Source organism: Chionomys nivalis, chromosome 11, assembly GCF_950005125.1.
Source record: "Chionomys nivalis chromosome 11, mChiNiv1.1, whole genome shotgun sequence".
Classification (NCBI taxonomy): Eukaryota; Metazoa; Chordata; class Mammalia; order Rodentia; family Cricetidae; genus Chionomys; species Chionomys nivalis.
In genome coordinates this window covers 70594643-70615074 of record NC_080096.1, presented here as the reverse complement: position 1 = coordinate 70615074, position 20432 = coordinate 70594643, and the positions used below count along the sequence as shown (strand labels likewise).

Sequence of the window (20432 nt, the reverse complement as noted above, 5' to 3'; positions counted from 1 at the left end):
TCTTCACTGCCTACCTAAGTTCTGCCCTATCAACAGGCCAAGGCCGTTTCTTTTTTAACTGATGAAAGCAACACAGGACCTCCTACACCACCCATCAGTTTACTTGCACCCGTGCTATGCAATATATAAAAGTAGAAATAGAATGCATAAAGAGAAGCAAAAGTGAGATAAGACAGTATTCCCTTGCTATTCCTCACTCTATTGCCTCCACCACACACACACACACACACCCTAACAATTATCCATCTTTTACTATCCTGGTTTCTGTTGTTATTCTTAAATCTGAAGGATTGGAGCGAGGAGCTTCAGATGAAAGAGAGCATGTGACATTTGTCTTTCCGAGTGTGGATTACCTCACTCAATATAATCTTTTCTGGAGCTATTGATTGCCTGTAAAAATCATTATTTCATTTTTCTTTGCAACTGAATAGTAGTTTAATGTACAAATGTACCACTTTTTTACCATGCATCAATTGGTGGACATTTATGCTCCTTTCATTTCTAACTTATGTGAATAGAGCAGCAGTGATTATGGCAGAGTGAGTATCTGTGGAGTGGGATGTCAAGTCATTTGGGCTTATGCTAATAAAAGATATGTCTGGATTATGTGATGGATTTATTTTTAGTTTTTTAAAGATTCTTCATATTGATACCCAGAGTAGATGGAGTAGTTTACAATCCCTCAAACAATGAATAAAGATTTCCTTTTTCAGGGGCTGGAGAGATGCCTGCTCTTCCAAAGGTCCTGAGTTCAATTCCCGGCAACCACATGGTGGCTCACAACCATAATAAATAAATAAATAAATAATATTTAAAAAAAATATTTCCTTTTTCCCACCACCCAGTCAGCACTTGTCAGTTGATTTGATGATCTTTGCCATTCTGATTGGGATAAGTTTAAACATTAAAGTTCTTATTATTAATGTTTTTCTAATATCTAAGGATAGTGTACATTTTTGAAGATTTTTTTAAAGATTTATTTGTTATGTATACAACATTCCTTCCATGTATGCTTGCATGCCAGAAGAGGGCACCAGCTCTCATTATAGATGGCTGTGAGCCACCATGTGGTTGCTGGGAATTGAACTCAGGACCTCTGGAAGAGCAGTCAGTGCTCTTAACGTCTGAGCCATCTCTCCAGCCCCTGAAGATTTCTTTTAGCAAAAAAAAAAAAAAAAAAAAAAAAAAACCCTCTACATGGTCGAGATGGAGGAAGGACAGAGAGGGAGAGCAAGGAAAGAGATAAGTTGATTGAGGGAGCCATTATGGAACTAGCAAAAAACCTGGCATTAGAGAAATTCCCAGGAATCCACAAGAATGACCCCAGCAAAAACAATTAGCAGTTGTGGAGAGGAAGCCTCAATTGACCTTGCCCTGTAGTCAGATTGGTAACTGTCTTAAGTGTCATCATAGAACCTTCATCCAGAAACTGTTGGAAGCAGACGCAGAGATGCAAAGTGGAGCCCTGGACTGAGCTCCCAAAGTCCAGTCAAATAAAGGAAGGAACAATAATGAGAGCAAGGGGTCAAGACCGTGATGGGGATACCCACTGAAACAGCTTACCTGGGCAAATAGGAGCTCACTGACTCTGGCCTGACAGTGGGAGAACCAGCATAGAACCAAACCAGTCCCTCTGAATGTGGGTGACTGTTGCATGGCTAGAGCAGACTGTGGGGCCCCTAGCAGTGAGACCAGGATTTATCCCCAGTGCCTGTACTGGCTTTTTGGAGAGATAACCTGACTCTCTTTGGAGAGATAACCCTCAACTTTGATATAGTGGGGAGGGCCTTGGTTCTGCCTCAAAGCAATATGCTAGTCTGTGTTGACTTCCCATGGGAAGCCTTACTCTCTCTGAGAAGTGGATGAGATGGGGAGGATGTGGAGGGAATGGAAGGAGGGGAGCTACTGGGAAGTGGGATTGGTATGTAAAATGAGAAATGATAGTTTTTTAAACAAGCAAACAAATAAATGAATGAATGAAAAAAGATGACAATTTAAAATTAAAAAATAAAAACTTTTATTATCAGATGTATTTTTTGAACACGTCGTTTTGTTTTGCTTGATTCTTTGCTTTTTGAGTTCTTTATATATTCTTGGTCCGATTCTCAGTGGGATGTATAGAAGACGAAGACTCCAGTTCTGTGGAACTTGTCTTCACTCATTTGACTCATTTGGTTGTTTCTTTAGCTGTGCATCTTTTTAATGTTATGAAATTCCACCTGTCAGCTAGCGACTATTTTTTTTTTACTTTTAATTTTTTATTTTATTTTTAAAACAATCTTATTTTACATACCAATCCCAGTTCTCCCTGGAGTCCTCCTGTTCCCCCCATCTTCTCCCAACTCAACCACCACCCACTCCTCAGAAAGGGTGAGGCCTCCCATGGAGAGTCAACAATGTCTGTCAGATCACTTGAGGCAGGACCAAGGGCCTCCCTGCTGAGAAAGGTACCCTTTTATCCGGAATGGGCTCCAAAAGTCCAGTTCATGTACTAGGGATAAATCCTGGTTCCACGACTAATGGCCCCAAACTGCCCAAGTCACACAGTAGTCACTCACATTCAGAGGGCCTAGTTCAGTTTCATGCAGGTTCCCCAGCTGTCAATCTCGCTCTGACTTGGTGATAAAGTCCCCTCCTAGAAAGTCTTTTCCTACACTCATGTTCTGCAGGGGCTGCCTGTGTCTCCTTCTAACACTTTCAGGTCTCGCACTTATGTCTTTGATCCATTTTTGTATGAGGCGATAGATTCTGGTCTGATTTCATTCTCCTATCTGTGGGCATCTGATTCTCCCAGAACTATTTATTGAAGATATTAGATTTCCCCAGGAGATGCTTTTGTCAACTCTGTCTCATATTAAGTGGCTGAAGTGATGTGTTCTCGTGACAGAAGCTTCAGTTTTGTCCAATTGATATCCTTGTCTGTTTTTCTGCCAGTATAATTTTGTTTTTATTGCTCTGGCTCCTTACTTGAGGCTTGAAATAGTAACCCTTGTAGCATTAATCTTTTTGCTCAGGATTGTTTTGGCTCTCTGTGAACTTTTGTGATTTCATATGAATTTTAGGAGATGATAATTATGAGGGTAATGATGATTATCTCTGTAAAGAATCAGAAGGGAATTTTTATTGGGATTACAATAAATTTATCAATAGCTTTTGTAAAATAGTCATTTTCTCAATATTAATTCTACCAATCCATGAGCATGGAATGTTTTTCCATTTTCCATGTCTTTCTCTATGTCTTTCCTTAGATCTTCAAGGTTTCACCTCTTTGATTATGTTTATTTCTAGATAATTTTTTATGTTATTCAGAGTGGAAGTGTCTATGACTCCTTTCTCTGTATGTTTGTTTTTGCTTTGTAGAAAAACCACAGATTGGTGTGAGCTCAATCTTGATCTTGATACATTGTTGAATTTGTTTATTATTTCTACATGTTTTCTGACAGAATTTTTGAGATGTCTTATATAAAATTTCATGTCATCCGCAAACAGAAATAACTTGACTTACTCTTTCCCTGTTTATTTCCCTTTTTTTTTATTCTTTTTTAATTAAAATTTCCACCTGCTCCCCGTTTCCCATTTCCCTCCCCTCCTCCCAAATATTGCCCCCTCCCCCCACTTCCCTCCCCCTATCCCCACTCCTCTTCTCCTCCCCCCACTCCATTCCCCCTCCCTCTCGATACTGAAGAGCAGTCCAAATTCCCTGCCCTGCGGGAAGACCAAGGTCCTTCTATCTACGTCCAGAAAGGTGAGCGTCCAAACAGGCTAAGCTCCCACAAAGCCAGTTCATGTATTAGGATCGAAACCTAGTGCCATTGTCCTTGGCTTCTCATCAGTCTTCATTGACCGCCATGCTCAGAGAGTCCGGAATCAACCCATGCTTGTTCAGTCCCAGACCAGCTGGCCTTGGTGGGCTCCCAATAACTCAGTTCCACTGTCACAGTGGGTGGGTGCATCCCTCGTGGTCCTGATTTTTTGCTCATGTTCTCCCTCCTTCTGCTCCTCATTTGGACCTTAAGAGCTCAGACCGTTGCTCCAGATTGAGACTCTGTCTCTACCTCGATCCATCGCCAGATGAAGGTTCTAAGGTGATATGCAAGATATTCATCAGTATAGGATAGGGTCATTTCAGGTTCCCTCTCCTTAGTTGCCCAAGGTACCAGCTGGGGACATATTCCTGGACACCTGCGAACCCCTCAAGAGTCAAGTCTCTTGCCAACCCTAAGATGGCTCCCTTAGATAGGATATATACTTCGCTGCTCCCGTATCCATCCTTCCTATATCCCAACCATCCCAATCCCCCGAGCTCCTCCCATCCTCCCCTTCTCATATTTCTCATCCCATTTCCCCTTTGCCCCATGCCACCTCACCCGCAAGTTCCCAGTTTTTGCCCTGCAATCTTGTCTACTTCCCCCTCTCCATGCGGATGACTATATGATTTTCTTTGGGTTCACTTTCTTATTTAACTTCTATAGGATCACACATTATATGCTTAATGTCTTTTATTTATGGCTAGAAACCGATTATGAGTGAGTACATCCCATGTTCCTCTTTTTGGGTCTGGGATACCTCACTCAGGATAGTGTTTTCTATTTCCATCCATTTGCACGCAAAATTCAAGAAGTCATTGTTTTTTACTGCTGAGTAGTACTCTAATATGTATATATTCCACACTTTCTTCATCCATTCCTCCATAGAAGGGCATCTAGGTTGTTTCCAGGTTTTGGCTATTACAAACAATGCTGCTATGAACATAGTTGAACAGATACTTTTGTCATTTGATGTGGCATCTCTTGGGTATATTCCCAATAGTGGTATTACTGGATCTTGGAGTAGGTTGATCCCAAATTTCCTGAGAAATCGCCACACTGATTTCCAAAGTGGTTGCACAAGTTTGCATTCCCACCAGCAATGAAAGAGTGTGCCTCTTTCTCCACAACCTCTCCAGCAAAGGCTATCATTGGTGTTTTTGATTTTAGCCATTCTGACAGGTGTAAGATGGTATCTCAAAGTTGTTTTAATTTGCATTTCCCTTATCGCTAAGGAGGTTGAGCATGACCTTAAGTGTCTTTTGGCCATTTGAATTTCTTCTGTTGAGAATTCTCTGTTCAGATCAGTGCCCCATTTTTTTATTGGGTTCATTAGCATTTTAAAGTTTAGTTTCTTGAGTTCTTTATATATTTTGGTGATCAGACCTTTGTCTGTTGCGGGGTTGGTGAAGATCTTCTCCCAGTCAGTGGGTTGCCTTTTTGTCTTAGTGACAGTGTCCTTTGCTTTACAGAAGCTACTCAGTTTCAGGAGGTCCCATTTATTCAATGTTGTCCTTAATGTCTGTGCTGCTGGGGATAAACGTAGGAAGTGATCTCCTGTACCCATATGTTGTAGAGTACTTCCAACTTTTTCTTCTATCAGGTTCAGTGTGTTCAGACTAATATTGAGGTCTTTAATCCATTTGGACTTGAGTTTGTGCATGGTGATAGATATGGATCTATTTTCATTCTTCTACACGTTGACAACCAGTTCTGCCAGCACCATTTGTTGAAGATGCTCTCTTTTTTCCATTGAATACTTTTAGCTCCTTTATCAAAAATTAGGTGTTCATAAGTTTGTGGGTTAAAATCAGGGTCTTCTACTCGGTTCCATTGATCGACTTCTCTGTTTTTATGCCAATACCAAGCTGTTTTCAATACTGAGGCTCTGTAATAGAGTTTGAGGTCAGGGATGGTAATGCCTCCAGACGATCCTTTATTATATAAGATTGTTTTGGCTATCCTGGGTTTTTTGTTTCTCCATATAAAGTTGATTATTGTCCTCTCAAGATCTGTGAAGAATTTTGATGGGATTTTAATGGGGATTGCATTGAATCTATAAATTGCCCTTGGTAGAATTGCCATTTTTACTATGTTGATCCTCCCTATCCAAGAGCAAGGGAGATCCTTCCATTTTCTGGTATCCTCCTCAATTTCTTTCTTCATTGACTTAAAGTTCTTGTCAAATAGATCCTTTACTTCCTTGGTTAGGGTTACCCCAAGATATTTTATGCTATTTGTGGCTATCGTGAAGGGTGATGCTTCTCTGATTTCCATCTCTGCTTCCTTATCCTTTCTGTATAGGAGGGCAACTGATTTTTTGGAATTGATCTTGTATCCTGCAACGCTACTAAAGGTGTTTATCAGCTGAAGGAGTTCTTTGCTGGAGTTTTTGGGGTCGCTTATGTAAACTATCATATCGTCTGCAAATAATGAAAGTTTAACTTCTTCTTTTCCAATTTGAATCCCTTTGATCCCCTTATGTTGTCTTATTGCTATTGCTAGAATTTCAAGCACTATATTAAAGAGGTATGGAGAGAGTGGACAACCTTGTCATGTTCCTGATTTTAGTGGAATAGCTTTGAGTTTCTCTCCATTTAATTTGATGTTAGCTGACGGCTTGCTATAAATAGCTTTTATTATAGTTAGGAACGACCCTTGTATTCCTAATCTCTCTAAGACCTTTATCATAAAGGGATGTTGAATTTTGTCAAATGCTTTTTCAGCATCTAATGAAATGATCATATGGTTTTTTACTTTCAGTTTATTTATATGATGGATTACATTGATAGATTTTCGTATGTTGAACCAGCCCTGCATCTCTGGGATGAAGCCTACTTGATCATAATGGATAATTTTTCTAATGTGTTCTTGGATTCGGTTTGCCAGTATTTTATTGAGTATTTTTGCGTCGATGTTCATGAGTGAGATTGGCCTGTAGTTCTCTTTCTTGGTTGTGTCTTTGTGTGGTTTTGGTATCAGAGTAACTTCAGCTTCATAAAAGGAATTTGGCAATGACTTCTCTGTTTCAATATTGTGAAATACATTAAGGAGTATAGGTATTGGAAGTTCTGGTAGAATTCTGCATTGAAGCCGTCTGGACCTGGGCTTTTTTTGGTGGGGAGGTTTTTATAACAACTTCTAATTCTTCGCGACTAACATGTCTATTTAGATTGTTCACCTGGTCCTGGTTTAACTTTGGTATATGGTACTTATCTAAAAAAGTGTCCATTTCTATAACATTTTCCAATTTTGTGGCATACAGGTTTTTGTAGTAAGATCTAATGATTCTCTGAATTTCCTCTGAGTCTGTGGTTATGTCTCCCTTTTCGTTTCTGATTTTGTTAATTTGCGTATTCTCTCTCCGCCGTTTGATTAGTTTGGATAGGGGTTTATCAATCTTATTGATTTTCTCCTGAACCAGGTTTTGTTTCATTGATTCTTTGGATTGTTTTCTGTGTTTCTATTTTGTTGATTTCAGCCCTCAATTTGATTATTTCCAGTCTTCTACTTCTCCTAGGTGAGTCTGCTTCTTTTTTTTCTAAAGCTTTCAGGTGGGCTATTAAGTCTCCAATGTGTGCTTTCTCCGTTTTCTTTAAGTGGGCACTTAATGCTATGAATTTTCCTCTTAGCACTGCTTTCATAGTGTCCCATAGGTTTGAGTATGTTGAGTCTTCGTTTTCATTGAATTCAAGAAAGACTTTAATTTCTTTCTTTATTTCTTCCTTGATCCAGGTGAGGTTCAGTAGTTGACTGTCCAGTTTCCATAAGTTCATAGGCTTTCTGGGGATAGCATTGTTGTTGAATTCTAGCTTTAATCCATGGTGATCTGATAAGACACAGGTGGTTACCGATATTTTTTGTAACTGTGTAAGTTTGCTTTGTTACCGAGTATGTGGTCTATTTTCGAGAAGGTTCCATGAGCTGCAGAGAAGAAGGTATATTCTTTCCTATTTGGGTGGAATGTTCTAAAGATGTCTGTTAAGTCCATTTGATTCATTACCTCCCTTAATCCTCTTATTTCTCTGTTAGGTTTCTGTCTGATTGACCTGTCCATTGGTGAGAGAGGAGTGTTGAAATCTCCTACTATTAGTGTGTGTGGTTTGATGACTGCCTTGAGTTTTAGTAACGTTTCTTTAACATAAGTGGGTGCTTTTATATTAGGGGCATATATATTCAGGATTGAGATTTCATCCTGGTGAATTGTTCCTGTTATGAGTAAAAAATGTCCATCTCCATCTCTTTTGATTGATTTTAGTTTGAAGTCAACTTTCTTAGAAATTAGTATGGCCACACCTGCTTGTTTCTTAGGTCCGTTTGCTTGATAAACCTTTTCCCAGCCCTTTACTCTGAGTAGATGTCTGTCTTTGTGGTTGAGGTGTGTTTCTTGTAAACAGCAGAATGTTGGATCCCGTTTTCGTATCCAATCTCTTAGCCTGTGCCTCTTTATAGGTGAGTTGAGTCCATTGATATTAAGTGATATTAATGACCAGTGGTTGTTAACTCCGGTCATTTTTCCTTTCTTTCTTTCTTTCCTTTGGTAGTAGAGTTTGTGTGTTTCCCTTCTTCAAGTTTTGCTGGTGAAGGGTCATTAGATGTCTGAGTTATTGTGGGCATTGTTGGACTCCTTGGTTTGTGATTTTCCTTCAATTACTTTCTGAAGGGCTGGATTTGTGGCTACATATTGTTTAAATTTGTTTTTATCCTGGAAAACTTTGTTTCCTCCATTTATAGTGAACGAAAGCTTGGCTGGGTATAGTAGTCTGGGCTTGCATCCATGGTCTCGTAGTTTCTGCAGTATATCTATCCAGGACCTTCTGGCTTTCATGGTTTCCGTAGAGAAATCAGGTGTAAGTCTGATAGGTTTACCTTTATAGGTAACTTGACCTTTTTCCTTTGCAGCTCTTAATATTCTTTCTTTATTCTGTATGTTTTGTGTTTTGATTATTATATGACGAGGAGATGTTTTTTTTTTTGATCCAGTCGATTTGGTGTTCTGTATGCTTCTTGGACCTTCAAAGGAATATCTTTCTTAAGGTTGGGAAAGTTTTCTTCTATAATTTTATTAAATATATTTTCTGGACCATTGAGCTGTACTTCTTCTCCTTCTTCTATCCCTATTATTCTTAAGTTTGGTCTTTTTATTGTGTCCCAGATTTCCTGAATGTTTTGTGATGAGAATTTGTTGGTTATGCTGTTTTCTTTGATGAGAGTGTTTATTTTCTCTATGGTATCTTCAGTGTCTGAGATTCTTTCTTCTATCTCTTGTAATCTGTTGGTGGTACTTGTCTCTGTAGTTCCTGTTCGTTTATTCAAATTTTCCATCTCCATCTTTCCCTCGGTTTGTGTTTTCTTTATTACTTCCACTTCATTCTTCAAGTCTTGAACTGTTTCCCTTACCTGTTTGATTACTTTTTCTTGTTTCTCTTGGTTTTCTTGGGTATCTTTGAGATATTTATTCATTTCCTCTACCTTTTTGTTTGTAATCTCTAATTGGTTGTGGCAGTTTTTCACCTCCTGTTTAAGGTCCTCTATTATTTTCATAAAATTCACTTTTGAGTCGAATTCTTCTAATTCTTCTGGATTAGGGTGTAGACTTCTCATTTCGGGATTCCTGGATCCTGGTGATGTCACGTTGCCTTTCAAGTTGTTGGGGGAATTCTTGCATTGGCGCCTGCCCATCTTTTCCTTCAAATGGAGCCAGGAGAGGCCTGATATCTTGGACCAGTCTTTGCTGTGACTAACTCTCTTGGTGTATCTCCTCAGTGTAGGGGCAGGAACCGTTCCCTTCCAGATGAACTCCTCAACACCAAAACATGGATGCGTGGTATTCCAATGACCCGCATAAAGAAGGCCGAATGCAAGGGGTCGGGGGGGTCCAGTAGAACACAGGCGACACTGCAGTACAAGCTGGAGGTGCCTGCGCTCCCTTTCGGGGGTTGCTGAGGCCTGCCCGCTAGGCAGGCACTCACTGCTCTGGTTGGGTAGCCTTAGTGTAGGGGTGTTTGTGCTCTCTACCGGGACCGTCCGCCCCAGGATAGTACACACTCACCCGTCCCGATGAAACTTCTCAGCACCTACACAGGAACTCCTGGATGCCCCAATGAGCCAGGGACTAAGGGAAGTAGGGCGCAGGCAGAGCAGGTCCAGCAGATCACAGCAGAGACTGCAGCCCCAGCAGCGGGGGCCCGCTTTCCCTGGCGGGGACCTTGAGGCCTGCCCTCTAGTCAGGGACTCACTGCTCTGGGTTGGTAGCCTTAGTGAAATGGCAGGAAACTGTTCCACAGCTAAGGACCTTGCAGACAAGGCAGGCTTGGGGGTGGGGGTGGGGGCAGGTGTGTAGGAGAGAAAGCCCTGCAGCAGGAGCTGGGGGATGGGCGTTTTCTGTTTATTTCCCTTTAAATTCTCTTTCTTGCCTTATTGCTCCAGATAGCACTTTGTGCCCAATATTGAAAGGGAATGCGCAGAGTGGAAAGCCCTGTCTCATTCCTGAATTCAGTGGGATAGTTTAAAGAATCTAATCAAAATATATTGTATGAATTTTTAAAGAAACAAATAAATGCATAAAAAATCTTTCTGAAGAGAAGGAAATCATTTCAGAAAAGATTGATTACCAAAAGAGGGGGACTTAAGGATCTGCTGATGCAAAAGGGACCACTGATATTCCCTCAGATGATAAATGGTCTGTCAATCAGTAGATAATCCTGTGTTTCCCAGAGCATTTGTATGATCCTGCCATTTAAAATGGGTTTAACATATTCTTCCCTTTGCTACTGCTTCTCTAGAAGAGTGTCAACATCCCTCCCCCAAACACACACACACACAAATTACATGGCTCAATTACACTTTCCCATCTCTTCCCTCCCGTTTATAACTTCTGTTTATGTCCCTCCTGATAATAGCATGTTTCCTAAGAAGAAAATCTTATACTTAGCTAATGTCCCATGTAAATACACCAAAAACCCAGTAGATCCATCCAAACCTCTCTTTCAAAACAAGAAGTAGAAAAGATAGATGTTTGCTCAAAGACACTCCTGGAAGTTCCCTTTAAAGCTTGAGGTCTTGTCTTAAAAAGGATATGGTAGCCCATAAACCATCCTGTGTGCTCTGTGATGGTTGCTGAAGCTAAGTACCAAAGCAGAGATGTAAAACTATGGAAGGACAATGTTAACTGGCCTAAAAACAATTCACAATGGCTTTTCATGATGGCACAGTTAGGATTGGGCCCTGATTCTCTGTTCTGATTCTGCCTGCTTCGTCATAGGTAAGAATTACCCTTTACCTCATTTCATTATTTTGAAGTGAAAGAATAAAAAGATGTGGGTACCAGACTGGGCAGAGAAGCTTATTATCTATTTAGGAGGAGAAGCATTTATCTAGAGGAAAATTGAAATCCTTGTACGTGTTCCAAACAATAATTGCCAGATATTATTTAGCACTTAGAGGGGCTCCTTTTCAGCAGTAATACATGTGATATGGGTAGATGTCAGGACTACCGTAAGGCAGTGCCTACTAGAAAGTATAAATGACTTCCCTTTATCTTCTTCTTGAAAACAACAACAACATGTAGATGACTAATTTTTAACCTTGTTTTTTCTGTAGTAAAGAGAGTTGAAACAACTCTATTTTTTTGTCTTCGTGGAACCAATGATGTTGGTCCAATATTGGTAAAATATGATGGATTATATGTCAATATAAGAAAACCAAACAATTGCCCTTAAAATGTAACTCTTCTTCTTGTTTTCCTATTGCCCGATGTCATTCCTTCTCTGATAATGGGGCTAATAATAATGTATAATCAATACATGTTACTTTTTTCTGTAATCATATCCACAAAAAATCAGGTAGCTGTCAGGACAAAGTGGAGTCCTTTTGACTGTGACAAGCCACAACACATATGAAAATAATTAAGATTTACGTATCTTTAAGACTTAGTACTAAGGAGACATAAAGACCCCATGTTTAAGGAAGCACGGAGCCCCCATGAATTGTGACAGTTACAAATGTATCTTAGGAGAAGGAGATAGAAGAATTGTGGGTATTTGTTTCATAAAAGATTCAGGTTGGAGCTGGAGTTGAAGACTCAGTGGTTAAGATCATTTGTTGCTCTTGCAGAGGACATGGGTTATTTCCCCCCTTCCACATGCCAGCAACAATAGTCTGTAACTCCGGGCCCAAGAATCCTATGTCCTCTTCTGGCCTCTGCAAACACCAGCACAGAGGAAATACACATACATATGTGAAGACCAAATAGTCATACACATAGTTAAATAAATATTTTACAACTTTAAAAAAAAACAAAGACTGTAGTACTGTAACCACTGTTTTCTAATAAGGTAGAATTCTTACATGACAGAGGCAGACTTTGGGTTAGAGTAAGGATGACTGAGTGGCAATGTTCCTCCATTCAGGAATGAATACTAAAAGATGGTTACTGTGAAGCTATATCTTTCTCTGTAAGATCTCTACTCTTGATTTGTGTGTGATGAGCTTAGTTATGTGCTACAACCAACTGTAGGAAACAATAAGCCCAAGTCATAGCAGAGTATGACCCTACTAGGAGGGCACCTTTTGTTATCGCCTTTCTTGTACTTTGCCTCCAGTGAGGAAATTAGTTTTTTGTATCTTTGAAAACATTTTCCAATACATATTGGCCCAACCATTCCAGTTTTGAAGCATATCATGACTTATATAAAATAATGCATACCACACCATATTTTAATTATAAAAATTTGAAAATAACTTAAATGATAAAGGCAAATATGTGAGTAAATTTGGATTTGCATATAATATTATCTATTACAACTTATGGAAAGTGAATTGTATAAAGATTATATCTACCTTACTAGAAAAAAGGGCAGGTACACCTTTATAGGAAAGAAATAAAAGAAACATGCATGGTTTGATTTATTTTTGAGAGAATAATTAAAAATGTCTCCACATATATAAGCATATGGGAATATATACTTTTTCTCACAAAAGTTACAGAAAGATATGAAGAAATTTGTTAATAGTAAGAGGAGAGATTGCATTTGATGAGATATTGAACAATAAAAGGTGAGAAACAGAAATAAACTGAAGGATAATGGCCTACCTATCATTCTTTTTATTGGGCCTCTATCTATGTGTTTATCTGTCTCTACAATGATCACTTATGCTAAAACTGCACTTAGAAAAATTTAATATGAGATAAAGGAGGAAGAAATGCACAAAATAGAGAAAATTATCCTCTTTAGTCTTTGGTTCAATTGTTCTTCTCATGTAAAAATAGTTTTCTGTTAAAAGTATGTTCCAATGGAAGAAAGGAAAGGGAGAAATTAAGTAATTATAATCTGAAAAATAAAAAATTAATAAAAAGTACAAATGTTTTATAATGAAAATCAAAATCCATTAGTTTCAAAATTTAAAGATTTTTTCAAAAAATCAAATAAATTTTAGATAATGTTCAAAAATAAAATATTTTACATTCTAGATATAAAGGATGAATGACTTGAGACTCAGTGTATTTTTCTAAGTTGTATTATTGTTATATGAAAAGTGCCCATTTTTTCCAAGTACTTGTGAAAATATACTACTTGTCATTGTGTTTATTTGTGTGTATGGCACGTACAGTATATGCACTTGGGTATGTATATGCATTCACCGTTCACATGCATTTGGAGGCCAGAAGAGAACATTGTTTGTCTTCTTTCAATAGTTTATACCATTTGAGGGAGGGGTGGGTGTCAGGCTTGCTTGCTGAACCTGAAACACACCATCTGGCTAAACTGACTAGCCTAAAAACTCAGGAGCCACCCAGATCTGCCCATCAGCACAGGAGTTGCAGGTTTGCAAAGCCAGGCTGACTTTTGTGTGAATTAGAAACTTTATCTTGGGTCCTTTTGCTTACACAGTAAGTGCTCTTCTCACTGAGTCATCTACTCAGTCCCTCTTTTCTTTAATTAGATTTTAATGATAATGATTTTAATGGGTCTCACTATATAGCTCTCATTTACATGGACCTCTTGTGTAGACTAGTCTGGCTTCAGACTCGTGGTGATTTTCCTGCCTCTGCTTCCTGAGAGATGGAATGCAGCAGGTATGCATCAACTCATCAAGAACTTCCTTTTTTAAACCTATGAACACAGGACCACATTGGTATCAAAAACCCAAGAAAATTTCTGGCATAAAAACAGCATATTGACTACTGTGTGCTTATGAGTGTGTACTCATTTGTGTGTGTGTGTGTGTGTTCAGGTTTTCTTTGCTAACATAAAAGTGCTGTCCTTACGATGAGTATATTTTCTATTAGATGATTTTTAGCTATAATTATTTTTTATCTGGTGGACGGCATGTGAATGTCTAAGGACAAATTGCAGGAGTTGGTGCTCCACTTTACTGTGGAGGTCTCAAGGACTGAACTCAGGCCCTCAAGCTCAGAGGTCCGCTTCTTCCCTTGCCAAGCTGTCTCACCAGCTCAATTATAAAATCGTTGTGATAATTATTTTTATATAAATTTTCTTCATTGTACAGTCATACTTAAAACTTGTGGTTCTTTCTATGAAACAAATTTAATTACATCTAAAATAGTTCAAATATTGTTCACTGTCTGGTGATGATTTAAGCTCTGTTTACCTTGAAAGAAAAGTTAGAGAATAAAATTCCATTTAATCTTATATATAGCTTATAATAAAAACCTACATGTGTCTATGTGGCTAACTTCTTTAAAATCTCAGTTATCTTTTTGGTTTAAGAACACATGCAATGGCAGTTTTCCACCTTATACATTAAACATTCTTTTATGCACCCAAAAGCCGGATGGTGCTGTCTGGCAGTTTGTCTTTTGCATGAGGGTGGGAAGTATCACAGGAGAAAATACTCCTGTGGACCTGTAACCTGGAGAGATGAAAGGATGAAGGTGAGTTGGATGAGGAAAGATGGGCTTCCTTCTTGGTTGCTTGCATTCTGCATTTCCTCGGGATGTGCTACAAGCACTTTCTTTGTGTCACCATCATGCTATTTTCTTAGTCATTCTGTTTAAACACCCCTCCTTTGACTGCTAGTCTGTGAGGCTGCATGGCTGATGTTCCTGTGTATGACTGAGTCTGTGATCTTCCGCCGCTTATCTCACATCTTTTCTTTATGATGTTTCAGCTCATCCACCATACACCATGTGCTTTAGAGTGAAATTCTACCCACATGAACCCCTGAAGATTAAAGAAGAACTCACAAGGTATTTTTCTGTTTCTGCATATTTACTCTGTCACCTGTATCCAGTCAGAGTCTCCACCATCTTAAAGGCTAGACATTCCTATTATTTCCATCAGAACTCCTCCAGGAAGCAGGCTCTGGGGTCAACATTGTGTTCCTCTTATTCTTGATGGTCTTGGGAATTTTCTAGAGAATCATTGTCATTTAGAAAGTATTATCTGTACAAAAAAGCAATGGTTATGAGAGGGAGGCTCTCAGAGAATATTTGACAGTGGGATGCTAACAGAAGCAGATGTGAGCAGATGCAGAGGGTAGCCCTACTCTGTCTTTTGGATCTAAGCCTTGCTGGAAGACAGGTTTCTGGACAGAATAGACAGTTAACTGTCCGGCTTTCCACTTGATAAATGAGAACTACAGCTAGACTTTCCTTCATTTGTGCACTCTTCTCAGCCCAGTTCTGAACTGTCTGCTTCCCAGACTTTCAACCCTCTCTGCTGGGTTTACTTTCAGTTAATTTTGGAGATTTGTTTCCATGAAAACTTTTTTCCTTGTAAAAGTTTCTGAGCAAGATACCCAGATGTCTATCTTCTAGATGTACATGTGAAGAAGCTGTTGTGCACATAGTTCTTGCTGAGTCTCTAATTTGGTGACATCAAAATTGTCATATGCAATTATAGCTAACAATAGCCTACATGGGTCCAGATCCATGTTGTGCTGATTATTGGCAGGTGGAGTGGGAAGAGCTTGGCAGATTTTGCTTTTCTGTCGTCTGTAGCCTATGGTGATACTTGCCCATAAGGAATGAAAGGAGCAGATAGCTGTGTTATGTGATTAATTTGTCCACAGCCCTTTCATGAGTTTTGTGCTGGAAGTACAGGAGCAGAAAATGAAAGTGTAAGTGTGATGTGTGCATACAAGTGTATGTGGTGTATATGTGTGTATATTTCTGTTTGCATGTGCACACATATGTATAGGTATATATGTGTATATATAGGTATATATGTAAGTATGAGTAATCTGTGTTTGTATGTGTGCATATAAATGTGTGTGTATATATGTGTATGCATGTAAGTGAATATATGAGTGTGTATGTGAAAAATGAAAGAGAAAAAATATGTAGCAGATATTTTAGGTAATGTTATGTTGTAATCCTTTTTTATTTTTTCTTTTCATTGGGTTAAATTAATAAACGTACAATCACATTCATAACACTGGATAATTGTTACCATTATTGAATTCTAGAATATTTACTACTCCATTAGAAAAAATCAAAAACATACATTAGACCTGGTCAATCGTCCTCATCAGTTTAGACCATGAAACCAGTATGGACAAGTTCAACAGAACTGCCGTGTACAGACTACCCATGCATGCTTCAGCATTGTCAAGGCATATATGTCATTTTCAGTTTCATGATCTGTCCCTCCATTCTGTTGTCCCAGGCAACAAAGTATTTTCTATGCCTATAGATTTGTCTATTTCAGATACCTCATATTAGTGAAATCATGAAGTATGTACCTGTAACCTGATTTGGCCTAAATTTTTAAATTTTATTTATAATTTATTTGATTAATTTTTCCTCAGTTCTAAGTATATACCCAGACAGAAGAGTACAATGAGTTAGAAATAAATAAATACATAAAATACGACACAACACAAAACTAAAATAATACATAGACACTACCCCAAACCTCAAATAACAACAATAAAAAACTACAAAGAATTTGCACAAAATAACAAATGACACACATAGGACCTCACCAAATTCCCAAGACAAGAGTCTTAAATATACTAATATTCAAAATTCCTTGAATATACTACCAGCATAATTAGAAAAATATATACACATGTTACTATATGTATATAATAACACACACGCATATATTATTATATACTTATACACATACATGTGCGTATATAGAGATCATGTATATTGTATTATGTATCTATTATATACATGTATATATGTGATATTATGTGAACATCATATACAAATATGTGTATGTATGTAACAATAATAATCAAAGAAAAAATACTATCATAGTGAGAGTAGAAGGGCCCTGAGAGAGGTTAGAGGGAGAGTATCTGGAGGGGTTGAAGGAATTAAACAAAAGGGGAAAATTACATTTCAATTAATAACAAAAACAATTATTCATTTCTGTCATTTATTTCTCTAAATCTCTTATCTTCTTTTATTTTATTTTGCTTTTGATATTGTATTGTAAATACATTTCTACCTTCTCTTTCTTCCCTCTAATCCCTTCATATGCCTCTCCTCCATGCTCTCCTTCAGATTCATGGCCTCTTTTTTAGTAATTGTTATTGTATGCTTATACATATAGGTGTGTACATATACATTTATAAATAAAATCTGCCCAGTCCATATAATGTTAATTACATATATGCTTTCAAGACTGACCACTTGGTACTGGACAACCAATTGGTGAAGAAATATTGACATTTGTCATAATCTAATATAAAAATGAGTCAGTTGTTAACAAAAGTTTTATTCATATTAAAATTAAAAAAAATTATAGTTGATAACTCTAGTATCTACTGGTATTTTATTTTTATGCTTAAGTAATATTTTATTGTATATATATATATATATATATACAGTTTTTACCCATTCATTTGTTAGTGAACATTTGAACTTTTAATACTTTTTAGTTATAATTAATAATGAACATAAATGCTCAAATTTGGATTAGAGCCCAGATGCTTAGTTGGGTTTAAGGTACCATTCATAAAAGTGTAGAATTGGTATTTTTTCTTTAATCTTATTTTTAATTAGTTCTTTGAGAATTTTTGTAATGAGTTTGATCATTTCCAATTTCCCTTCTCCAGCTACTCCCGTAACTACACCACTTCCCTTCCCATCCAGGTTTGTGGGTTTTTTTTTCCTTACTCAAGACCAATTTTTGTAGTTCAGATATTCTGAGATGTGTGCCCTTCTGCTGGAGCACGGAGAATGATCAGGAGCTGCCAGAGAGAGAGAGAGAGAGAGACAGACAGACAGACAGACAGACAGACAGACAGACAGACAGAGACAGACAGAGACAGAGAGACAGAGACAGAGAGACAGAGAGAGAACTCTTTCCCAGCAGTCAACAATTGTCAATAACTCTTTGCCTGGTTGCTGGTCTTTATACCCAATTCTCCTTTCCATGCTGCAATTTGCTTTGGTTTGGCCTTAACAAGTCGTATGCATTCTTTCACAACAGCCTTGAATTCATAAGTACAGCTTTTCTTCTGTGTCTGAAAGACAATATTTCTTTATAATCATCCACAATATCCGGCTCTTACAGTCTTTCTATCATCTTTGGAAGAGGGGAGACAATATACATATTCCATTTAGTTTTGACTATTCTTCAGTCTCTTATTCCTTGCATCTTGGCCAGTTATGGGTCATTGCTCTGATCATCATTTAGTGCAAACAGAAACATCTCTGATGAAGGTTGAAAGATACCTTAATCTATGAGTATAATAATAAATCATCAGGATTTGTTTTAGTATAATATATGTTTAGCAGAGTGGGAGTAGTAGGTTCTCTCCTAGGACCTAAAACTGTCTAGTCAGAATTTCTCAGTCCCATAATGGTGACAAATAAGTTTCAGCTTGTGGAGCAGGCTTTAAATCCAATCAGAAAAGGGTTACTTGTTTGCATGTTGTTCAAGCCACTATTGCTCCAGTGGGCATGTCTTGCTAGCCCAGGCATTGTGTCTTGCATGGTACACTATTGGCTATAATCAATATTTATTCTCATCTCTGATAGAGTACACAACTCCTCAACAGCATTTTGAAAGCCAACCAGTAGAAAAGTTTCCAGGTCCACATCATCTTGATTTTTCCATATTCTAAGATTCAAATATGTGGTGTCTTCAGTAGCTAGCTCTTACCATCAAGTTCTGGAGGGGAACCAAGCATGGCAATAACATGCAATGCTTGGGGGTATTTGTGACCTCACTTGCCCATAACTCCAAAACATGCAGCCTACTCTTAGGACAGAACTTAGGATATATGCCCAAGAGTGGTATAGTGTGTCATATTTTGGATCCATTTACTGTTCTTTGAGGAACCACCACACTGATTTCCATAGTGGCTGTACCAGTTAGCACTCCTATCAGCAGTGATTAAGTGCTTCCCATTTCCCACTTCAGAGCCAGCGTCTGTCATCATTAGTTTTTTGCATCATATCCATTCTGATTAGGATAAAAGGAAATCTCAAAGTACCTTTAATTTACATTTGTCTGGTGGAGAGCCCTCGTCCCCTAGTGATTCTTACGTTCATGGGAGATTGAGAAACCTATTATTCAAATTCTGGCTCATGATAGAGAATCGCCAGGTAGTTATGAATATCCTGTCTACCTAGTGAATCCAAGTAACATTCTAACAATATCTTTGGGTAATAAATGTGCTGATTAAAGTTGGCAGGCCTCAGTGCAGGAAGCTAGTCTAGATTATTAATTCAAACTGTAATAAAGTTATTAGCTACTTTATCTTTTCAATACAATTATGTATTAAATGGGAACTGGTTGTCTTTTGAATCTCTCAAGTGTCACTAATACCCTGATGGCTAGAACAGTGCACAGTATAAAGTATGTGAGAAGAAGATCCATGTGATGAAAACACCTGTAAGGCAATGATGAGTCCTTCATTGTGTCTATTGTGATTTCAATTTTGTACCTCCAGAACTGACAGCTCCTATGCCTAGGACCAAGAAAAACCCTTATGAGATTAGAATATAAATCTCCCTCTACTGAGCTCTTAAGGTCCAAATGAGGAGCAGAAGGAGGGAGAACATGAGCAAGGAAATCAGGACCACGAGGGATGCACCCACCCACTGTGACAGTGGAACTGAGTTATTGGGAGCCCACCAAGGCCAGCTGGTCTGGGACTGAATAAGCATGGGTTGAAACTGGACTCTCTGAGCATGGCGGACAATGAAGGCTGATGAGAAGCCAAGGACAATGGCACTAGGTTTCGATCCTAATACATGAACTGGCTTTGTGGGAGCTTAGCCTGTTTGGACGCTCACCTTTCTGGACGTAGATAGAAGACCTTCGTCTTCCCGCAGGGCAGAGAATTTGGACTGCTCTTCAGTATCGAGAGGGAGGGGGAATGGTGTGGGGGGAGGAGAGTAGGAGTGGGGATAGGGGGAGGGGAGTGGGGGGAGGGAGCAATATTTGGGAGGAGGGGGAGGGAAATGGGAAACGGGGAGCAGGTGGAAATTTTAATTAAAAAAGAATAAAAAATAATAAAAAAAATCTCCCTCTATGGTTTTCCATTTCCTTGACTTTATCTTTAAAGTGAAGTTATACTTTGGCTCATAATGCTGAGTATGGCAAATTACTAAGCAGAAGAAGTATTTAGTCAGGGTTTTCCCCCAGAAACATACCGTGGGTTTTATGTGCATGTGTGTGAGTATGTGCGTGC

At 38.4% G+C, this 20432-nt stretch overlaps 1 protein-coding gene across 2 annotated transcripts in view; it reads left to right on the top strand.

Annotated features, from left to right (window-relative positions):
• The window catches only part of Frmd3 (FERM domain containing 3), a 194495-nt gene that overhangs the window by 103034 nt on the left and 71029 nt on the right, over positions 1-20432 (top strand). For both annotated transcript variants that reach the window (XM_057785155.1, XM_057785154.1), the window contains exon 4: positions 14940-15018. In XM_057785155.1, the coding sequence (XP_057641138.1) occupies positions 14940-15018 (79 nt within the window). The remainder of the gene's footprint in view (positions 1-14939; positions 15019-20432) is intronic.